Raw genomic sequence first — 21354 nt, forward strand, 5'->3', positions numbered from 1 at the left:
CCCCAATTTTTTATTTTGAAATTGGCCAGTCTACAGAAAAGTCGAAATAATAAACAGTGAATATCTGGGTATCTTTCACCTATATTTTCTGATTAATATTTTGTCTCATTTGCTTTTCCTCAACCTCTTTCTTTAAATAGAAGTGTTTAAAAACATGTGTATCTCTCTATATATGTACATATATGTAAATATACATGTATATGTTGGGATTTTTTCCCTGAACTAATAGAAATAAAGTTATAGATATCACAACATTTCACCCTTAAATAACTCAACATGTGTATTCATAAGGACATTCTCCTACATAACCACAATACCATCAACATATTTAAGATCATTAACATTAATTTAAAAATATCATTAATATGTAAATGTCCCCAACTGTCCCTTAAATGCCTATTACAGCCTTTTTCCCCAGGAATTAATCAAGGTTCATACAATACATTTATATAAGTCTCTTTTGCTTTATTAAAATAGAAGAGTCCCCCTGCTCTATACCCTTGCTTTATAAAATTTTATTAAATGGCTTTTTTTGGAAGTGTCAATCACTTGTTTTACAAAGTAGGAATTAACTAATTTTCTCTGTGAAGGACCAGATAGTAAATATTTCAGACTTGTGGGCCATATAGACTCTGTTGCAACTACTCATCTCTACTATTTTGGTAGGAAAGCAGCCATAGACAACATGAGGTGATCTTCCAAGAAACTTTATTTCTAAAAACAGGCAGTAGGCTGCATCTGGCTATAGTGGATATTCTCCATTTTGAATAGGTCTGGTTGTTTCCTGTGGTTAGATAAAGCTGAAACAGTTTTGACATGACTACTAACTAAGTGACGCTTTGTACTACATGTTTCAGGAGGCAAAAATTTTCAGGTTGTTGTACCGACTTTTATTCATCAGCTTAAGTATCTTTTCCCGGAAGTTTTTCATGAATCTCATCTCACCTCTCTTCTGTGGTCTCATATTACCATATTTAATTGAGCTTACTCTGTGTTTCTCTGCCCCATCACCGCTATTAGACTCTGATCTCCTTTAGACCTGGATAGAATATCTTCCAATTCATTTTTGTATTCCTGTTACCTGGTAGATAATAGGCACTTGATTTAGTGTTTGTTGCACAGAGGTATATGCTAGGCATTGTGATAATTGCTGAGTAGTTACTACACTATGTTGATTTTTTTTTTTTAAAGGTATGGCAAGTGGATAAGTTTATTTTCAAGAGCTTTTCCACATTCAGGATTGTTTTTCTGACCATAAGAACATTAAAATGTATAGGTAGGGGGGACTGCCACCCCCCACTCCATGATCGATAATACAGTGTGTCACCCACAGTTCCTCTTTTGTCAGCAGCCTTCTGGACTCTTGTAGGTTGATTTCTCAAATGTACTGCAAATTAAATCTGTCTAAATTAAAACTCATTCTCTTTCTTCTCAAACTCCTCTTTGCTCCAGGGTTCCCATCAGTTGGTATCACGATCCTTTCAGTAGACTGCATTAGAAATCTAGAGTTTTGTACCAGACTTCATTCACCCTGTTTCTCCTCTTTCCCATCAAGTTGGAAGATTTGCTGAACTGCTCTCATGTTTGATCATGCCTGTCCTTCCATTCCTATCACCACTACCTAAGTTCAGGCTTTCGGTGGCTCTTATTACTCCGGTCTCCTAATAGCATCAGTCATCCTTTCTTTTTTCCCTTTCCCAAACTGATGTCAAGTTATCCTTCTAAAATGTAGATCTGACAAGGTAATTTGATTGAAAGCCTTGAAGCTTTCATTTTGTTGGCAATCAGGAGCCATTTTTAGCATTTATCAGTCTTGATAATGTGGTCCTAGTCTCCCTTGTTAGTTTGATGTTTCTCCACTCTTCTCCATGAACCCTATTTCCCAGATACATCAGAATATGTGCCATTCTTCTTCTTTTTTTTTTTTGCCTAGTTCTTTTAAGAATATGTGCCATTCTTCAATGAAGTCCTGTCTTTTATACTTTTTAACTTTGTTCTTGCTACATGGAATTTGCCACTGTCTAGGCTTCCCCCTGAAATCTGTTAATCTAACAAATGCTGAAAGGCCCATTTCATGTGTCCCTCTCTCAGTGAAATTTCCATGGATTCCCTCAGTTGGAATTGATTATTGTACTTTTGGAGGATCCAGAGATTCTGCAACTTCTTAGTATATTTTTTAATGGTGGAATATTTGATAATTTTAAAATTAGCTTCTTTATTCATAAAATATGAAGATTAGAAAGGGCCTAGCTCATTTCAGTCCTTTTATAGCTGAGGAAGTTAAGGCTAAAAGAATTGTCACTTAAATAACTTCCCCAAGACACATAGCTAGCCTATTGACAGAACTGGGATTGGAACCTAGCAATCTTGACTCTTAGGTCAATGTGTTCTTTATACTTTACTTTGCTATACAAATTAAACTACAGAACAATCATACTCTTACAGAAAATAAGTAAATAGAGCAATTTTCTTTTGTTCCTAGGTTTCAGTCTGAAAGAGAAAGTGGAGATCGAAATTTTGCAATAGGATATTACCTAAAAGAAAAAAAGGTTTTTGAATTTTTATTTCTATTTCAAATTATTTTATTTCATAAATTACATTAAGATGTATGTTAAGAACTCAGCAACAGATTTTAAGCAACTACCTATTACTAGTTAAAGTACAGAAGTTTTCGCAAAACACTCTTTTGAGTTAATGGTATCAAAATGTTAATATTATTAAATCGATTTAGTATCTGGCAGTATTCAAATATTTGATTAGTTTTATTAATGCAAGTTTTGCTTAAGGATTAGCCCATTTTTCCAAAAGTGTAATGCCAGACTATTGTTGATTACATTTGATTTTTAAATTTTAAGAGGGTGGTCCAGTAACTTAGTTTATGAATTATGAATCAGTTTATCATTGTTAAACTAGTATTTAGAAATCTGTATGTGATGTACTTTTACTTTATTGTTCTTCATTATTTCATGTTTATACTGTTTATAGGTTATGTGCTATTTTCTCAAGATGAAACATTTGTGTACATTTTAAATTTAATCTTTATGTATCTTTTACATATGTGCATATATACTTGTTTTTAATTGCCTTTCTGTTTTTCCAGTGTTTTCCAGAAGGCACAGACATGGTTGGTATATTAGACTTCTATTTCCAGGTAATTTACTTTAACTCTATGAATTTTATATATAAATGGGCATGTCACATTTTGCAGAATATAGATATCTGTGAAATCATGGCTCCTGGCTAAGATAAAATACATTTACCATTGACCTTCCAAAAAAAAGCCTTCATGAAAGATAATTTCATGTCTTTTTCTCCTAAAATGTGATGCCTCAGAATGTAATAGAGAGTTTTTTTCTGTAAAACCATATTTAAGAAGTGTCAAAAATGATGTATAACTCCAGGCTTGTCCTTATTATAAACTAAGCGATTTCTTAGCTTTTCAATTTTATTTGGAGGATTTATTTGTTTCTTTATCAGACGGTTCATACTCAGCATCTTAAAGAGGCAGTTTCTTGGTTGGTTTAATTCATTTTTGCAATGTCATATGGTGGGTTTTTTCTAACTTAAAGAGGGTTTTTTCTAACTTCTAACTCTAAACATTCATGAGGGAGGTGGGTCATTCATATAATCTGCTGTAGTTATAGAATGCAGTTTTATTTATTTGTTTTATTTTATTATGTTATGTTAATCACCATACATTACATCATTAGTTTTTGATGTAGTTAGAACTCAGTTTTAAATAGCCTTCCTGGGCATCCCTTTTTTCTCCCTGTGTTTTCATTTCAATTCATTCCTACAGATATAATAACATTGGTGCCTCTGATGGGATATAATGTCAAGCCACATAATAACAAATTAATTGTTATTGGTTTCTAGTTAACCTTACATTTGTCTGTCTTTACTTTTGAAGAAGTGCTTGAATTTCAAATTTGTAGTAATCTTCAAGAATATGTAAGGGAGGTTGATAATGAAGTAGATTTTGATGGCAGTTTGTCATCTGCCAATGTGAAGAACTGTGAATTGAGAATCCAGACTATCAGTATAAAATCAAGGTCTAATCTGGCCACTTTTTAGCCATGTGACCTAATTTCAATTACTTAGACCTAGTTTCATTATGTGTAGCACATGCTTGCCCTAACTTTCTGCGTTACCTTGAAGATAATATGAGATGATGTGTGTGAAATTCCTTTGAAGCTATAAGGTGTTAACATAAAATACAGTGTCATAGTTACTTTTATCCAGTAGCCCTATTTTCCCCCTGCCCATATGAATTTCTTCCATACATTAATGCTTCTTTTCCTTTGGTGTACATACTTGAGTTTGGCTGTTACAGCCTAGGTGCTACTAATCTACTGTGAAGTGTCTGCACTTCTGGGCAGAAATCAAGAGAAGGCCATAGAAGCCTTACGTTTTTGGAGAAGGGCTGTATGTAATTGAACATCCATCAGGGTATCAGGAAAGTACTCTCAAATTGGGATTTGTAAAGTTAGTAGTATATCATCTTATGACAAACAAAATTCCAATTAATACTAAGGATTAAATTGGGAAATGATCATTGGAATTTAAATCTATTTTAGAAAGACTTTCATGATTAAATCTACTATAAGGCTTTGCTGTCTGGGTCAGTATAGTAAGTAGGTTTTGTAGTTTTGAAGAAATAGGGAAGAGATTTTAATATAAACAAAAGTAGATGTCAGTCAAAAAGTGGTTCTCAGTCAGTTTCCTAATACACTATAGCTAATTAGTTTTCCTTCTTACTGTTCCAGACCCTTTTGTGCCTCTTGTACAGTCTTGAAAAATGAATAAGGAAAGCTTGCAAGTTGAGAACCTAGTCTTTCTCTCCTGCTCCCTCTTCCATCCTCTTTCTCCTCTCCTTTCTCCCCTACCCCCCACAGTTTGGTTGCTGTTAAGGAAAAATAAAATGGAGCATATTTATTGTTTCAGTTTTATGAGTAATTTTGGGTTTGCTATGATAAGGTGTTTCCATTATTTTGATTATATTAAATGCAAAAATTTCAAACTATATTGTACTTGGACTTTGCCTTCTTTATTGATCATAATTTATCCAGCAGCCATAATCAGTATCAAATAAGTATTTGAATATTAATAAGTGCATTTTGATTTAGGCACACAGAATATCCAGGCTAGAGCAATCTTAGAGTTTTCTTCCCTTAATTTTTTGCATGTTGCTACATAGGGATGCTGAGCTTTGCTATAGTGAAATGTTAGGCATTTTAGCATTTTTTTCCTTAAGTGGCAATTTCTCACATAGATGCTATTTATCATACTGATGTCTGTTGCTTTATCTTAAAACTATATCATGGCTCCTTTTTCTTTTGATTTAAAAATAATTGTTAGTGTATCCAACAGAAAGTATTAATATTTAAACAACTTTTAATATCACTTGGGGCAATTACAAATCTTAGTGCTTAGGGGCTGGCTCTTCCTATCCTAGTTTTGCCATTAGAAGACTAGGTGACTGGGCAAATCAGGATAAACCGTAAAGGGGCTTGAACTTTGTTCAAATTAAAATCTTTGGGATATTATCAAGTTATATTAAAATAATCCCCTTGGAAGAAAGATTTCAGATCTGTATGAAATACTAGATGAAACAGATTTCCTTAGAAGTCAACTGCAGTACAAAAATTAATGTGAACCCAGATTTTCAGACAGTTTTTTTCTTCCTTTTAGCTATGCTCCATTGAAGTAACTTGTGAATCAGCCAGTGTGATGGCTGCAACACTGGCTAATGGTGGTTTCTGTCCAATTACTGGTGAGAGAGTACTGAGCCCTGAAGCGGTTCGAAATACACTGAGTTTGATGCATTCCTGTGGCATGTATGATTTCTCAGGGCAGTTTGCTTTCCATGTAAGTAATTGTTTAATCTTAATTTTCTACTGCGAGGAACTAGCCTGGACTAGTTCTTTTAAAAATACAGTTTGAACTTTGGTTCTAAAGCTGCACATTAACTTTTGAGAGAGAGACTTGTTTTCAAGGTTAATTTGTTACAGACTTGGTAAGAAATAGAGTTAAGCAGTCTACCAGATATTCTTTTTTTTTTTTTTTTTAAGATTTTATTTATTATTTGAGAGAGAGACAGGGAGCATGAGCAGGGGGAGGGGCAGAGGAAGAGGGAGAAGCAGACTCTCCGAGGAGCAGGGAGCCTGGAATGGGGCTTGATCCCGGGACCCTGAGATCATGACCCGAGCTGAAGGCAGCCGCTTAACTGACTGAACCACCCAGGCGCCCCTCTATCAGATATTCTTAAGAACTTGAAGTTTAATTTATAGAACCTCATCACTTCTACTTATAAGGCATTCCAAAGTACAAGGTTAGTATAGACCTCTCTGCTTTTCCTTGTTAATATTTAGCATTATGGTGATTATGTACCTCAAGAATTCCTTAAGTTCAGAAGGAGCACATAATTGTGATGTTTAACATCTATGGTTATTGTCATAGATATTTTAAAGTACTTAAAGTATATTTAACAAAAATATACTGCTTTAAGCTCTGTTGTGCACTTGTGAGCATTTTTGTACACTTGTGAAATGTATAGGCTTTCTAACTCATTCTGCTTATGTGAAGACATAATGCCCTAAACAAATTTTTATTTGAAAATTTTAAAACAGAAAAATAGAGAAATGCATTTAATGTTACCCACTACTCAACTTCAGTAATTATCAATACATGATCAATATTGTTTATCTTTATTCCCCACCTTTGCTGTAGTTTAATATGTAATTCTAAATGATAAGGACGTCTTTAAAAAACCGTAGCAGCATTATTGCATTTAAAAAGATAAAAACATCTTGATCTTTAATAGCATCAAAATATTTAGTGTTCAGATGATCTGGATTGTCTTATAAATTATTATTTTCTATAATAATAGACTTGGGATGCAAATAAAGGCCATACACTGTGATTGGTTTTATCTCCCTTTATTATTATGCTCAAAATCTATGTTCTTCCCCTTGACCTCTCTTTTTTCTTGTTATTTTTAGTTGATAAAACTGGGTCATTTATCCTGTATAGTTTCTCACAGTATAGATTTTGTTTATTGCATCCATACCATTGTCCCTTGTATCTTGTATTCCTGGTAAATTGGTATATCCCATTCAAGTGATTTTTTTTTTTCCTCTTGGGTTTTGTGCAAGATTATTTCTAGGATAGGTAGTCAATGTTGGAATGTTAGTAAGCCATTAATGAATACTGCCCTGATGATATTAATATATTGTCTTTTATCACAGTTATTGTCAAGTGTTGCATAATGCAAACTTAAGTTTTGAAGAGGATTAATTTGAATTACCATCTTATTTCTATTCCTCAGACAATTCTCTGACAGTATACCACAGAGAATCTTTTAAGAAGATATAATTTCTCATTGTTCTCTAGTCATAGAATATTTTTTCCAAGTAATTTTTTATACTTTTTTAATACATGTTTATTATAGAATTAAAAAATACAGACCAAAAGACTAAAATAAAAACATGCGTAGCCCCACAATTTAGATGTAATTTACTTTAATCCTTAGAGTATATCTTTTCAAATTTTTCTATATTCAAACATATCTCAACTGTTTAATAGTGTTTTCTCATTTATTGTATTATAAACATGTTGAAAAATACTTTTCTACATTTGTAATGTTAAAATTCTACTGTGTGTATGTAAACCATAATTTTTAAACCAATTCCCTTATTGTTGGACATAACTTTTCTTTTTTTAAAATGTTAACATGAATATCCTTTTTTTCAAATTATTTTCAGGTTGGTCTTCCTGCAAAATCCGGAGTTGCTGGGGGCATTCTTTTAGTTGTCCCCAATGTCATGGGCATGATGTGCTGGTCTCCTCCTCTGGACAAGATGGGCAACAGTGTTAAGGGAATTCATTTCTGTCATGTAAGTGTATTTTCTTACTGAAAATAATGGTCACATAAGTGGAACCATCCAATGATTCAGTTTTTTCCATTTTAATTCCTCTATAGTTAACATACAATGATGTATTAGTTTCAGGTGTACAATATAGTGGTTCAACAATTCTATACATTACCCAGTGTTCATCGTGATAAGTGTACTCTTAATCCCCTTCACCTGTTTCACCCATTCCCCTACCCACCTCGCTGGTAACCAGCAGTTCTCTGTAGTTGAGTCGGTTTTTGGTTTATCTCTTTTTTCCCCCCCTTTGTTTTGTTTCTTAAATTCTACATGCAAGTGAAATGATGTGGTGTTTGTCTTTCTCTGACTGGCTTACTTCACTTAGCATTATAGTCTCTAGATCCATCCATGTTGTAGCAAATGGCAAGATTTCATTCTTCTTTATGGCCGAATAATATTCCATTGTGTATATGTATACACCACTTCTTCCTTATCCACTCATCTATCGATGGACATTTGGGCTGTTTACATAGTTTGGCTATTATAAATAAGACTCCAATAAACATAGGGGTGCATATATCCCTTCACATTAGTGTTTTTATATTCTTTGGGTAAATGCTAAATAGTGTGATTTCTGGATATAGAGTAGTTCTTTTTTAACATTTTTTTTTTTTAGACTTTTTAAGGAACCTTCATACTGTTTTCCACAGTGGCTGCACCAGTTTGCATTCCCATCAACAGTGCACAAAGGTTCCTTTTTCTCCACATCCTCACCAACACTTGTTTTTTCTTGAGTTTCTGATTTTAGCCATTCTGATAAGTGTGAAGTGATATCTCATTGTGGTTTTGATTTGCATTACCCTGATGATGAGTGATGTTGAACATCTTTTCATGTGTCTGTTGACCATCTGCATGTCTTTGGAGAAATGTCTTTTCATATCTTCTGCCCATTTATTAATTGGATAATTTGTTTTTCTGGGTATTGAGTTGTATCAGTTCCTCATATATTTTGGTTACTAACCCTTTATCAGATATGTTATTTGCAAGTATCTTCTCCCATTCAGTAGGTTGTTTTTTAGTTTGGTTGATTGTTTTCCTTTACTGTGCAGAAGCTCTTTATTTTGATGCAGTCCCAATACTTTACTTTTGCTTTTGTTTTCCTTACTTCGGGAGACATATCTAGAAAGATGTTGGCTACAGCCAACATCAGAGAAATTATTGCCTGTGATCTCTTCTGGGATTTTTATCGTTTCAGGTCTAACATTTAGTTCCTTAATCCATTTTGAGTTGATTTTTGTGTATGGTTTAAAAAAATGGTCCTCTTTCATTATTTTGCATGTAGCTGTCTAGTTTTCCCAACACCACTTATTGAAGAGTCTTTTTTTTTTTTCTAAAGGTTTTATTTATTTGACAGAGAGAAAGACAGCCAGAGAGGGAACACAAGCAGGGGGAGTGGGAGAGGGAGAAGCAGGCTTCCCAAGTAGCAGGGAGCCCAATGCGGGGCTTGATCCCAGGTCTCTGGGATCATGACCTGAGCCGAAGGCAGATGCTTAACAACTGAGCCACCCAGGCACTCCGAAGAGTCTGTCTTTTTAAACCATTGCGTATTCTTTCCTACTTCATCAGAGATTGAATTAATTGACCATATAATTATGGGTTTATTTCCAGATTTTCTGTTCCGTTCCATTGATCTATGTGTCTTTGTGCCTGTAACATACTGTTTTGATTACTACAGCTTTGTAATATAACTTGAAGTCTGGAATTGTGATGCCTCCAGTTTTGTTTTTCTTTTTCAAGATTGTTTTGGCTATTTGGAGTCTTTTGTGGTTCCCATGCAAATTTGAGAATTGTTTGTTCTAGCTCTGTGAAAAATGCTTTTGGTGTTTTGATAGAGATTGCATTAAATCTGTCGATTGCTTTGCGTAGTATAGACATTTTAACAATATTTGTTCTTCCAGTCCATGAGCATGGAATGTCTTTTCCATTGCTTTGTGTCGTCTTCAGTTTCTTTCATCAGTGTTTTATAGTTCAGAGTACAGGTCTTTCACCTCTTTGGTTAAGTTTATTCCTAGGTATTTTATTATTTTTGGTGCAATTATAAATGAGATTGTTTTCTTACTTTCTGTGGTTTCATTATTAGTGTGTAAAAATGCATTGGATTTCTGTATATTGATTTTGTATCCTGTGACTTTACTGGATTCATTTATCAGTTCCAGTAGTTTTTGGTGGAGTCTTTAGGGTTTTCTATATAGAGTATCATTTCATCTGCAAATAGTGAAAGTTTTACTTCTTCATTACCAATTTGGATGCCTTTTATTTCTTTTGTTGTCTGATTGCTGTGGCTAGGACTTCTAGTACTATGTTGAATAAAAGTGCACATCTTGTTCTTGACCTTAGGGGAAAAGCTCTCAAGTTTTTTTCCCTATTGAGTATGGTGTTAGCTGTGGGTTTTTCATATAAGGCTCTTTATTGTGTTGAGGTATGTTCCCTCTAAACACACTTTGTTGAAGGTTTTTATCATGAATGGATGTTGTATGATAATGATCATGTAAGTGGAACCATCCAGTGATTCTATTTTTTTTACTCATTTCAGTAGTTTATTGATTGTTGGCATTCTGCCTGCCTGTCTGCCAGTTACTGGGGTAGCCGTGGAAGTACTCATAGAGGAGCTTTAAATTGCTTCTATCAGACAGCTCCCATATACTCATTCCCACAGAAAATTACATTTGAAACTGATGTTTTAATTGTCATGGTTTTAAATAGTTTTCAGTTTCTGAAAGCTCAGCTAAAGTTATTAAACTTGGAAAGGTTTAAATTTAAAGCCCAACATAAATTAAGATTATTATAGTTTATTGTATCATCATTTAATCTGCATGTTTGAATATCTTTATCCATAAACTACCTTGAAAAGTCTCTTTTTTGAGGACATAAGCACTGCAAAATAAAATTGTTACTACTGTTGATTAGTTCAGTATTTTATGTTGTTACCCAAGTTTGCTAATATTTCAGCTTCTGGTTTTATGTACATTTACTACTTCATGGAATCTCTATTGAGTGCCATAATTTTTCTGCAAACTTTCTCAGTTAAAATTCTGATTTATTTTTCAGTTTTTTATATTGTACAAAAACTAGAGGATGACGTTGGATTGCTTATAGATTATAATAGATTATAACCAGAATATTGATTTATATTTTTGTGTTGCTTTATGGTTATTTGATAGAATAGTTCTTTCATATGGCTTGTTACTATAGTACCCATTTTATAGGAAATGAAAGTTAAACAATTTGATGGTTGAGCCCTAGGGTCATGCTCGTACGCAGTGTTCTCAAAATTTTTATCCATGTCTTCTCATTCTCATTTCAGTTCTCTTCTTGATGCATCATGCTGCTTTATTAGCATGCAGTGGTATTTTCCATGAGATAGTAGTTAAGTTGGACAATATTAGTGTGATTTGTTAAAATATGAAAAAACAATGGCCAGTGAATAGCCAGTTTCTTACACCTGTTCTGTTTATTTACAGGATCTTGTTTCTCTCTGTAATTTCCATAACTATGATAATCTGAGACACTTTGCAAAAAAACTTGATCCTCGAAGAGAAGGTGGTGATCAAAGGGTAAGCAAAATTCTTATTTAGATTATTATGTAATATTTTTCTAAGAGAAAGAAAATGAGATTCACCTGTTTGAATAGAACTTAGTTTAATTGTCAGTGGCCTCATATATTTGCTAATCACAAATGAGTATACATAAGTTGTTGACATTTTTACCCTGGACATGGTAGTATATAGATATTGCTGTTTTATTTAAATTTAAACTGGTTAGCCTAGCAGCAGAGTTTCCCCACCACCCATTTTCCTGCTATTTTAAGCAATATTTTTAAGAATTGATTCTGTTAAAAAGAAAAAAGAATTGATTCTGTTCCAAGAAAGCAACATTGGAGAGTGCTAGCTACATGCTATAAAAGAAAGCCTTGTTTTTACTCTTAATATTTGTCAGTTATAGTCTTGAAGTTTATTTTGATGTGGATGGATATATAAATGGGAAAGGGATTATAGTATTAGTGAAAGACCTTTCAAGCCTCATAGTAAGTTTTAGTGGCCACTACCAATGAAATACTTTTCTTTAAAAAGTGTTTAATATAGAATTCTTGACACTCTTAAAGTAATATTTATTTATCAGTGTGTTTGGCTTCATATTATTGCACATATATACTTTTTTAGAGCTAATATTTAAGAGTCAGGACTTAAATTTCAGGAACAGGATTTTTTGTCTTCATAGTTATTCACTGGAACAAGGACTTGCTTTGAGTTTTAATTAAATTCTTTTACATCCCATCTGGATGTTTATAGTAAATAACTAATTAGACTTGAAGCTAATATGAAGCACTTATATAAATAGAAATTATTTTTATGCATAGTAAGAAAATTTTCCTATTGTTCCAATCAAAGTAACTTCTAATAATATGAGAATTATACAAAGCCAACAGAATAGAAACTTCCATGAGAGTCAACATGAGTAACATGGAACAAAACATCAAATGGTGGTGGGTGAAAATGTTAACAGATTTTAATAACATTCATTGAAAAATACCGTTTTATAGCTTGGACCTTTCTTCACTCAAGTGCACTAATAAATTATGTATGTTGCTTGAACAACTAGCATTCCTTTGGACCATTGGACTATGAAAGTCTCCAACAAGAACTTGCTTTAAAAGAGACAGTATGGAAAAAAGTGTCACCTGAGTCAAATGAGGACATCTCTACAACTGTAGTATATAGAATGGAAAGTCTGGGAGAGAAAAGCTAAAGAAATGGGTTCTAGTTTCAGAATGTTCTTCATTTAACCTCTCAAACATCTTTAGCTTTTTTGCATACTATAAATATTTATTTGAGTTTTTTGTGTTCTCAACCTTGGGTGCTGGAGCCATAAAGCTTTTTTTCCTTTTAATCTTTGTATAAAGATAAGAGATTAAAAAGTGGATTTGTTGGTCTTTAAAAAAGTATTTATAAATAAATAAAGCAAATTTGCTTTATTTTTGAAGATGCAAAAAGGAAAAATTCCTTTAAATTTTTTGATGTATAATTAAAATTTTAACTTAATCCTCATTTTAAAATAGTAACAAGTATTTAATTTTTTGGTTCTAAAACCCACACATTGAACTCATAAATTTCATTACATTTTGTTTTTTCTTTCCCAGTTTTAAAACTTACATGATGTCTGTAGGGGCAGTAGAAAGTTATTTCTATGCTAAATACAAAACTAAAAAGGCAAAATTAATGAACCCCAAATTATTTAATATAGCAGTAGATTATAAAATTAGCTTAAGTTTACATTTTATGCCATTTTTAGTGATAGATTGGCTTTAAATTTTTAAAACTTCATTTTAAATTTTATCAAACACTTTAAAACATAAATCATGTCTTTGCTTTTTTTATTTTGCAATTTCTCTATGTTCTGTCAAAATTGTCATGTACAGGAGTGTCTTATGTTACTAAAACATTCCAGCCAAAGAATTTCAGAAGTAAGATAATGACATTTCACTGTTAAAAAGCTATAATGGTTACTCAGAAGGAGCAACAGTGGGTGTCTTCAAGTGAAATGTTTACCTAAACAATTTTATTTTCGTATTACCCACGTTACTTTTTCTGTGTTATATTTAAGTATGAATGGTGAAGTCTTGGGTTTTAGCTTTTAATATTTTTATTATCCTAATAATTTCACAAATGCTAATGAATCTTTTATGATAAATTATAATAACATCTCATGAAGTTTGTTTTATTTGAACTCTTTTGGAGTACTTAGGAAATGAATTCAGTCTGATGGTAGTAAGTATGCTACTAAAATGTTAGATCTGAATCCTTTTGTTTGGTTATAAAATGCAATATTGAGAATCAAAACTTGTTTTTAAGAGAAGGACTGTTTTGAATAATTTAAAATGTTTAAAGTCTGTCTTGGCAAAGTGATTTTAAGATTCTGTAGGACCTATTCACACTTCTTCCTTCTTCCAAATATCTCTTCGGTTTTCCCCACAGTTTCCCATACCTACAAGGTGTTCTTGGTTTTTGTTTTATCCATTCTTAAACTTGTAGATTTTGGAGGGGCAGTGATGAGGTCTGGGGTCTAGAAGGAGAACTTGATAGTTTGTTTTTTTTTAGTGTCATGGCATAAATGTGGTAGATAACGTCTATGAAAGTAAATAATAGTGTAGTAAAAAAGGTTTCACTGAGTAATTTAGATACTGGTGCAAAATAAATACAGAAAACCTGATCATATGATGTCTGGAGCTTGGGAACTATGATAATAGGAAAAGAAGTTCCCTTCCAAAGGTATTGGTCAGAAGCTTTTTGGGCTAACTTAAGTATTAAACTTAAATATTTAAATAATTATATGTTAAGTTTTAAAGGATTTTATGGTTACTTGAATATTTCTCTAATGTATAAATGCATATCTCACTGGATACTTCTGGCTTGGCCATTGACAGGGGAGTGGTTTTTTTGAAGTCCTCGCCTCTGCAACACCTTTAAACAGTATCATTTGTACTATGAGTTCCACCAAAGCCATTTACAGTTTGGGGAATGTCTTAATTGATAGATGGGGGAAAAAGTTTTATTTTTTCCCCTATGCTCTAAATTGTTACATTTTACTATTTCATTTGGAGATTGGTTTTACTTTATAAAATGAAAATTTAATGTTTCCTATTGTGTCCATATGTATAGATTTCAAAATTATGTTGTTAATTTATGGCACTTATGTTGGTAAGTGCACACTTACCAGTGAAGTAGCATTATCTAAGCTAACTGTGTTTTAAAAATCTTGTTAAGGATGAGCATCCAGAAATTTTTGTAGGAAGGTATCCAAATGGAAGAGGGAAGATACTGTGAATAGGCCCCCAAACTTTACCTTAAGAAAAAAAAAAAGAAGGAAAATCTTTGCCAGATTTAAGGACATTCTTTAAATTGATTCCTTCATTATTTTTAATACCTTTTCAAATAAAGTTCTTGAAAAGTACCCAGTATTGTGGATTTAATGTTTCATGCCATTACTGATTCTTGATATTCAAGCATTTAGAAATTAGCACATTTGTTTTTCCTTTTTTTTATTATTAACATTTCGTTTGAAATGCATATCCTTCCTGAAATACTTTATTTTTAGCATAAATGTTGTGCATTTTATCTTAGTGTTTGGATTAAAACATTTGTGTTACTTAGCTTTCTTTCATTTGCTTTGTATATTTAATAATGTACCTTTTATTTTCCAGTATGCCTACTTTTTGTATTGTACAATAAATTTATTTTAAGCTGATTTTATTGTTTTTTTTTTTTTGATGAAAGCAACTCTAGCATTTTAAGTACAAGTAGTTGAATTTTAACAAAAAATTTCCTTTATCAAGCTACTATTAAAATGTTTTATATTTTTAATTCTGAGGCTGTTGTGAAGAGATACTAGAAATACTCAAAAGGGCTTTGTTTGATTTTTTTTATCTTTAAGCAAAGTATAGAGTTAGTGGGGTTTTTTGAGGGAGAGGACATTTCCTATTGGCTGTACTAGAAGTATTTGAATAAAGACTTTTCTCCCAATTTTTTTTTTTGTTGTTTTTCCATTTGTCTACCTTCCAAAAGTCTACCCTGTATGCCGTTTCTGCTTTCTGAGGAAGAGTATCACTGATGTTATTCACTGTGTCACTGTTGTTTTATCTGTTGTCTAGTTTAGGAAAATCATATTGCTAAATCAAATGAAGAGTATCATAATACTACTTTAGAATTGTCATTCACATAGAACTTGTATTAGAGTGGAATAACTATAATATAGAAATTCATCTTAACTACTTTTTAAGGAATTTAGTTTTCAGAAGGAACTTACTTCTTTCTGTATATTTACACAACATAGTCCAAATTATAATGAGGCTTCGTGCATTATTGGTTAAATACAGTACAGTTGACTCTCAACACAGGTTTGAACTGCATGGGTCCACTTATATAATTTAATTTGTAGTACAGTACTGTAATGTATTTTATCTTCCTTATGATTTTCTAAATTTTTTTTCTCCAGCTTACTATAACATACAAAATGTGTTTTAATCAACTGTTTATGTTCTTGGTAAGGCTTCTGGTCAGCGTAGGCTATTAGTAGTTAAGTTTTGGGAGAGTCAAAAGTTATGTGCAGATTTTCAACTACATAGGGGTCAGTGTCCCTTACCCCACCCCAACATTGTTTAAGGTCAACTGTACTTGATTCTGTTTGATCATATCTATAATTTGTATCCAGAGAAGATGTCCCAAATATACTGTAGAATTTTAGAACTATTTGAAAGGGAAATACCATTGTTTATAAGAATTGGTATTTGTGGGATTTTTGATAAAGTTCTTTGGGGACTAGTAAATACGGAGTTCAAGTGTCATGATATATTCAAAATGTAATGTTTATGATTGTTTACTTTTAAAGATACATTTGGAATTTTTTTGTTGTTGTTTTAATCCATTTAAAGGTCAGGGAGAGGTGACTCAAAGAACTTGGTGGTCTTGGTCTGACAGTGTAGAGTTTTATAGGCATGTATGTATGTATGTGGAAAGAAACACTGATATATACTGATATGCCAGTCTGTATCCTGATAATTTATATATAATGTGTGCATGTTTATATGTATGTGTTTGTGAATATATACGTGTCTGTTTATCTGTCCATCTATCCATTCACCCATCCATCCATCCATCCATCTTCTGAAAATCTGCAGCAGTCCTTTCCACATAGTATGTTATGTGTAAATGGTTCTTTGCTTTATTCCTATTCCAAGTTTTATCATAGAATAACTCTTAACATTTTTGCTGCCCCAGGATTTATAAAATATAAGGTATTTTACTTGTTCATTTTAACTCTAAAGATTGTGCTTTCTTTTTCTGTGCCCTTTCACTACCTGCACTGTCAGAGTACGAGTAACAGTATTGGGGAACTCCATAAAAGGGAAAGCAAGAACATCAAATTTCATGTGGAAAGTTGACTTTATGGCAGTTTCCAAAATTTATTATATGGAAGGATTATATTCAACTTAAAAAAAATAATGTACTTCTCATTTTGAACAGCTTATGGAATAGTTTTATTCCAAAAATTGTGCACAATTTTTATTTTAAGAATGTGCTTTACTTTTCATTTATGAAAATTTGGGTGTTTCTCCTAACCACTCTGGAAAATACTGGAATGCAGTTTTTTCAAAATAACATGATTTCTGTTCCATTCCTTTACTATTTTATATTAAATGTAATATTTACACTGTGTAATAAAACCAAAACCGGATGTTGGAGAATACAGCTGTTATGAAGTATCATGGCCCATCCTTCAGATTTTCACTTAGATTTTTTTAGGATAGACTTCACCTTAGTCCATTCTCTGTCATGGAGTGCAAAGGCAAAATTAAACAGGAAAATATATTCAAGGGGCGCCTGGGTGGCTCAGTTGTTAAGCATCTGCTTTCGGCTCAGGTCATGGTCCCAGGGTCCTGGGATCGAGCCCTGCATATCGGGCTCCCGGCTCCTTGGGAAGCCTGCTTCTTCCTCTCCCTCTCCCCCTGCTTGTGTTCCCTCTCTTGCTGTGTCTCTCTCTGTCAAATAAATAAAATCTTTAAAAAATATATATATATATATATTCAAATAAATTAAGTTCAACCACTTTTATTTCAAGTTGTAACATAGTTTGAAACATTTATTTCTTACACTGCATAGAAATAGAAGGAATTTGATTGGACTGGGAGAGGTTCTTTTCTCCTTCTCTCTTCCCCTGCTCAAGTAGTTTATCAAAGTGAATTCCATACAGACTTGAAGAAATTTAGAGTTACACTTAGTCTGTTTTAGTTGAGTTTTTAAAACTACTATAAAGGCATCTAGAGCAAAATCTATCCAACATAAAACAGAGCTGGCAAAACTTGATGTTAAGGAGTCCTTAATTTTTTAAATAGTAATAGAAAAGATACTTACTTTTTAAATAGATGATGTTAAGGAGACTGATCATAAATCTTTGTATTTAATGAAGTGATTCTATTATACTATAGTTTTAAAATGTTCTTTTTTATTTATATTTTGAAATATGAAAGGTCATTAATTTTAAGGTTGACTTTACCATTTGTTTTGTATATTGTAGATCCCCTATAGTGATTTTTAGAATCTGTAGCTGTAGAGATTTTTAAGATATGCAAAATGTGTAAAGCCTGTGTTGATTAAACTTTTATAATGGCTTTCTAATGAATTACATTAACCTTTAACTAAAATGAATGACATAAATTAGCACTTGCGTGTGTTGCTTTTTTTGGTGGTATCTGTGGTATTTTTTTGCATAAATTACTTGTTATGGAGAACTGTTATGTATGGGATAAAAAAAACAGAAAAGAACAAATTATGATTCTTGGTGCCAAATGCTGTGATGAACTCCATACAGTTCAGTATGGAGGCTCACAAGAAGGAGTAATCAAGTGACAGATTCTGGCAATTGATCTCATAATACTATTATTAGACTTTCAACTCTAAATCTCATTTACTAACTCAGAAATATTTAATTAAATCTCAGTGATAAAGAACAACTTGGTATATCTATTTTTAAGCCAAATTTTAACATCTGAGGATTTGATTTTTCTGGACATAGTATTATTAAAAATAATGATTTTTTTCATTAAGTTATTTACCTTGCTGAAATACTTCCAATGCTAATACCTCAGATGATTGAAATTATCTATCTGGAAGGCTTAGCTTTTAAAAGGAAAAGTTCTTACCTGAAATAGTTTTAGATTTGTTTCCATATTAACATGACTGGTGATTTTTGTTTATATAATAAAAATCTTCTCTGTCCAGTAATTCCACTTGAAGCCCTGAGTTATGTTTTAGTTCATAAACAGCTGAAGAGTTTATTTTATTTTTAAAACATAGTTCAAACTTTCTAGTTCTTTGATGTTCTTTCATTTACCATAATCTTGTAATTTATTAGAATTTCATAATTGAGGGGCGCCAGGGGGCTCAGTCAGTTAAGCATCTGACTCTTGATTTCAGCTGAGGTCATGATCTCAGGGTTGTGAGATTGAGCCCCAAGTCGGGTTCTGCACTGGGCGTAGAGCCTGCCCAAGATTCTCTCTCCCTCCCCCAGTTGCATGCACAAGTGCTCGCTCTCTCTAAAAAAATAAAATAAAATAGATAAGAATCCTATAATTGCGCTTGAAAGTAATCTTAAAGTTTATCTGGTGCAAACTCCCACTTCAACCAACCCCCTTTTCCAGGTTTCTTAGCACCTTGCTTTCTCAGTTAACATATGTACAATATTTTTTTCTCTGTTTTGATGGAGTTGGTCTGTTTTGTGTTTTGTTACACAGCCTTTTGTTTATTGGTTATTTGTAATGAAAAGCATAATTGACAATAGTTAATATGACTGTAAGTTATTTGGCAAACTGATTGTCCCATCAGTGTTTATATTATAACTACTTAATTGTATTTTTCTAGTAAACAGTCTTATGCCACAGTTTATAAAGACTAGTAAAGTTAGAAGTGAATGTTACAATTATACAGTAGTTCTAAAAATAAAACATTACCCTGGAACCTTTGAAAGAAAGTAAATGTAGCAAAAATGTGACTCTAAAAATAAATGTTGAACCATTTGCTTTTTAAAATAAGTTCCTTTGGGGTTAGGTTAAATATATAAGTAAAAAGTTTAAATTAGCAAAAGGTTATTGGAGTTCTAAATAAATGTTTTCTAGAAGAAAAATTCTTTTTCTTTGCAAGTTAGCTTTTCCCAGCACATACTATGCAAAATATCTAGCTTATTTCCTTTGTTTTTATTTTACATTTTTGGATTTCTGGGTGGCTTCAGAACAAGGCACCTCATTTGTCAGTATATTATTCTATCATGTATACTGTCCTTAGCACCAATCTCCATTTAATGGCTCTGGGATTTTTATTTTTTATTTATGAAGGAAATTTATATTGCTGTTCTTGAAAAGCATTACTTTTTATCCTTTGTTGACTTAGAAATGTTACAACCTAAAATCATGTTATTCTTTAAAAAAGTATGGGTTTCTTTTCAAAATTTAAACTTGCCTAATGTGGGTAGCTCTTTTCTCCACAAGTTTATATAGATGAGAACCTCACCTTTTAGGAGACTGGCTCTTAATCAGTATAAACTCCGCTTGTTTTCACAGTATACTTACTAAAATTAGAATGGTCTTGAAGTACTCCCATCAGTTATACTAGTTAACTGTTCATATTTGGACCATTCCATTGTAAAATTCAAATTGAAATTATGATCTTTAGCCTCTTGTTAAACTTTTCTAATTACTAGTTTTCATTATTTTGTATGTGCCTTTCACAAATCATCACTAAGAGGCAATTACAATTATCCTTCGAGGGGATTCATTTAATTCCATTAAATGAGATTAATTATGTTGTATAAAACCATGGTATAAATTATTCATTGGACTCCGTCCACGTTTTGTTCTTTTGTTCTTTCTCACAGTCACTCACAAAGATCCTAATTGAAAAATTCAAAATAAATTAATTTCAAGTATTCTTTCTTTTTAAACTTTTTCCTCTCATAACTCATTTTTGGCTGAAAATGAGGTAACATAAAAATTATATCAAAGTTACTCATAAAATGGGTTTTCATTTTCAAGCCTTCATATTGCTGATATGTTCATTTCCAAATCTTTTAATATTGTTGACATTTGCCATTCAAGAGTTATTTTCTTTAAAATTTTAGTTAAAAACATGACTATTAAAATTCATGCTTTTTTTCATTATAATAAAGTTTGTGGTTGATAATTTATTATTTTACTTTCAAGTTTGAATACAAAATCTGTGGGTCCAGATCTCTGCACAAGATTTACAATATAAATAAAGAAATCAACTAAATAATATTGTTTCTACTTTGAATTGAGGTGAATGTTACATTTTTTGCACAATGAAACTTTATTAACATTTGATGAAATTATAGAACAAGTGATTTTGTTAAAATTCTACGGTGACTAATACTATTAATCCTTTTAAATCATACCAATAAAATATTCCTGCCTTAATGTCTCTTCTTCTTACCTGAAAGAGAAACTTTAGAGAATGGTTTTAAGGAGGTGGGGAAGTAGAGCTTAACTTTCTCCTTATGTGTTTGTGAAGTGTTTCAACTAAAACATGGTATTAAAACAAAACTTAGAGTACGTATTTTTTTTTCACCTGAAGGAGAAACAAAGGAAAAAGAAAACTAATCTGCTGTGTTTTTAGCCAAGTAATAAAAACTTGAGAAGCTTTAATTTTTATTTTGTCTCTGTGCACTTTTATTTTACATCCACCATATATGTCTGCCACAGAATCAGCACTGCTCTTGATTTGATATCCCTTATATGTTGGGCTTTGTCATGTAATGGTCTCATGTAGTGCATTTACCTCATATCTGGGGACTCTGGATAGAGGGCTGTTGCTATGTTAGCACTGAGTTTTGTAGTTTTTTGCTTTGCAAAAATCCCCAT

At 32.2% G+C, this 21354-nt stretch overlaps 1 protein-coding gene across 3 annotated transcripts in view; it reads left to right on the top strand.

Moving 5' to 3' along the window:
• The window catches only part of GLS (glutaminase), a 98298-nt gene that overhangs the window by 37384 nt on the left and 39560 nt on the right, over positions 1–21354 (top strand). For 2 of the 3 annotated variants that reach the window (XM_021703084.1, XR_002481081.1), the window contains exons 10-14: positions 2483–2549; positions 3101–3151; positions 5692–5868; positions 7764–7895; positions 11393–11485. In XM_021703084.1, coding sequence (XP_021558759.1) covers positions 2483–2549; positions 3101–3151; positions 5692–5868; positions 7764–7895; positions 11393–11485 — 520 coding nt within the window. Of the gene's footprint in view, positions 1–2482; positions 2550–3100; positions 3152–5691; positions 5869–7763; positions 7896–11392; positions 11486–12530; positions 14116–21354 lie in introns of those variants that run through there. The other variant, XM_021703085.1, reaches the window with a different exon arrangement.

This window comes from Neomonachus schauinslandi, chromosome 3 (assembly GCF_002201575.2).
Source record: "Neomonachus schauinslandi chromosome 3, ASM220157v2, whole genome shotgun sequence".
NCBI classification, from domain to species: Eukaryota; Metazoa; Chordata; class Mammalia; order Carnivora; family Phocidae; genus Neomonachus; species Neomonachus schauinslandi.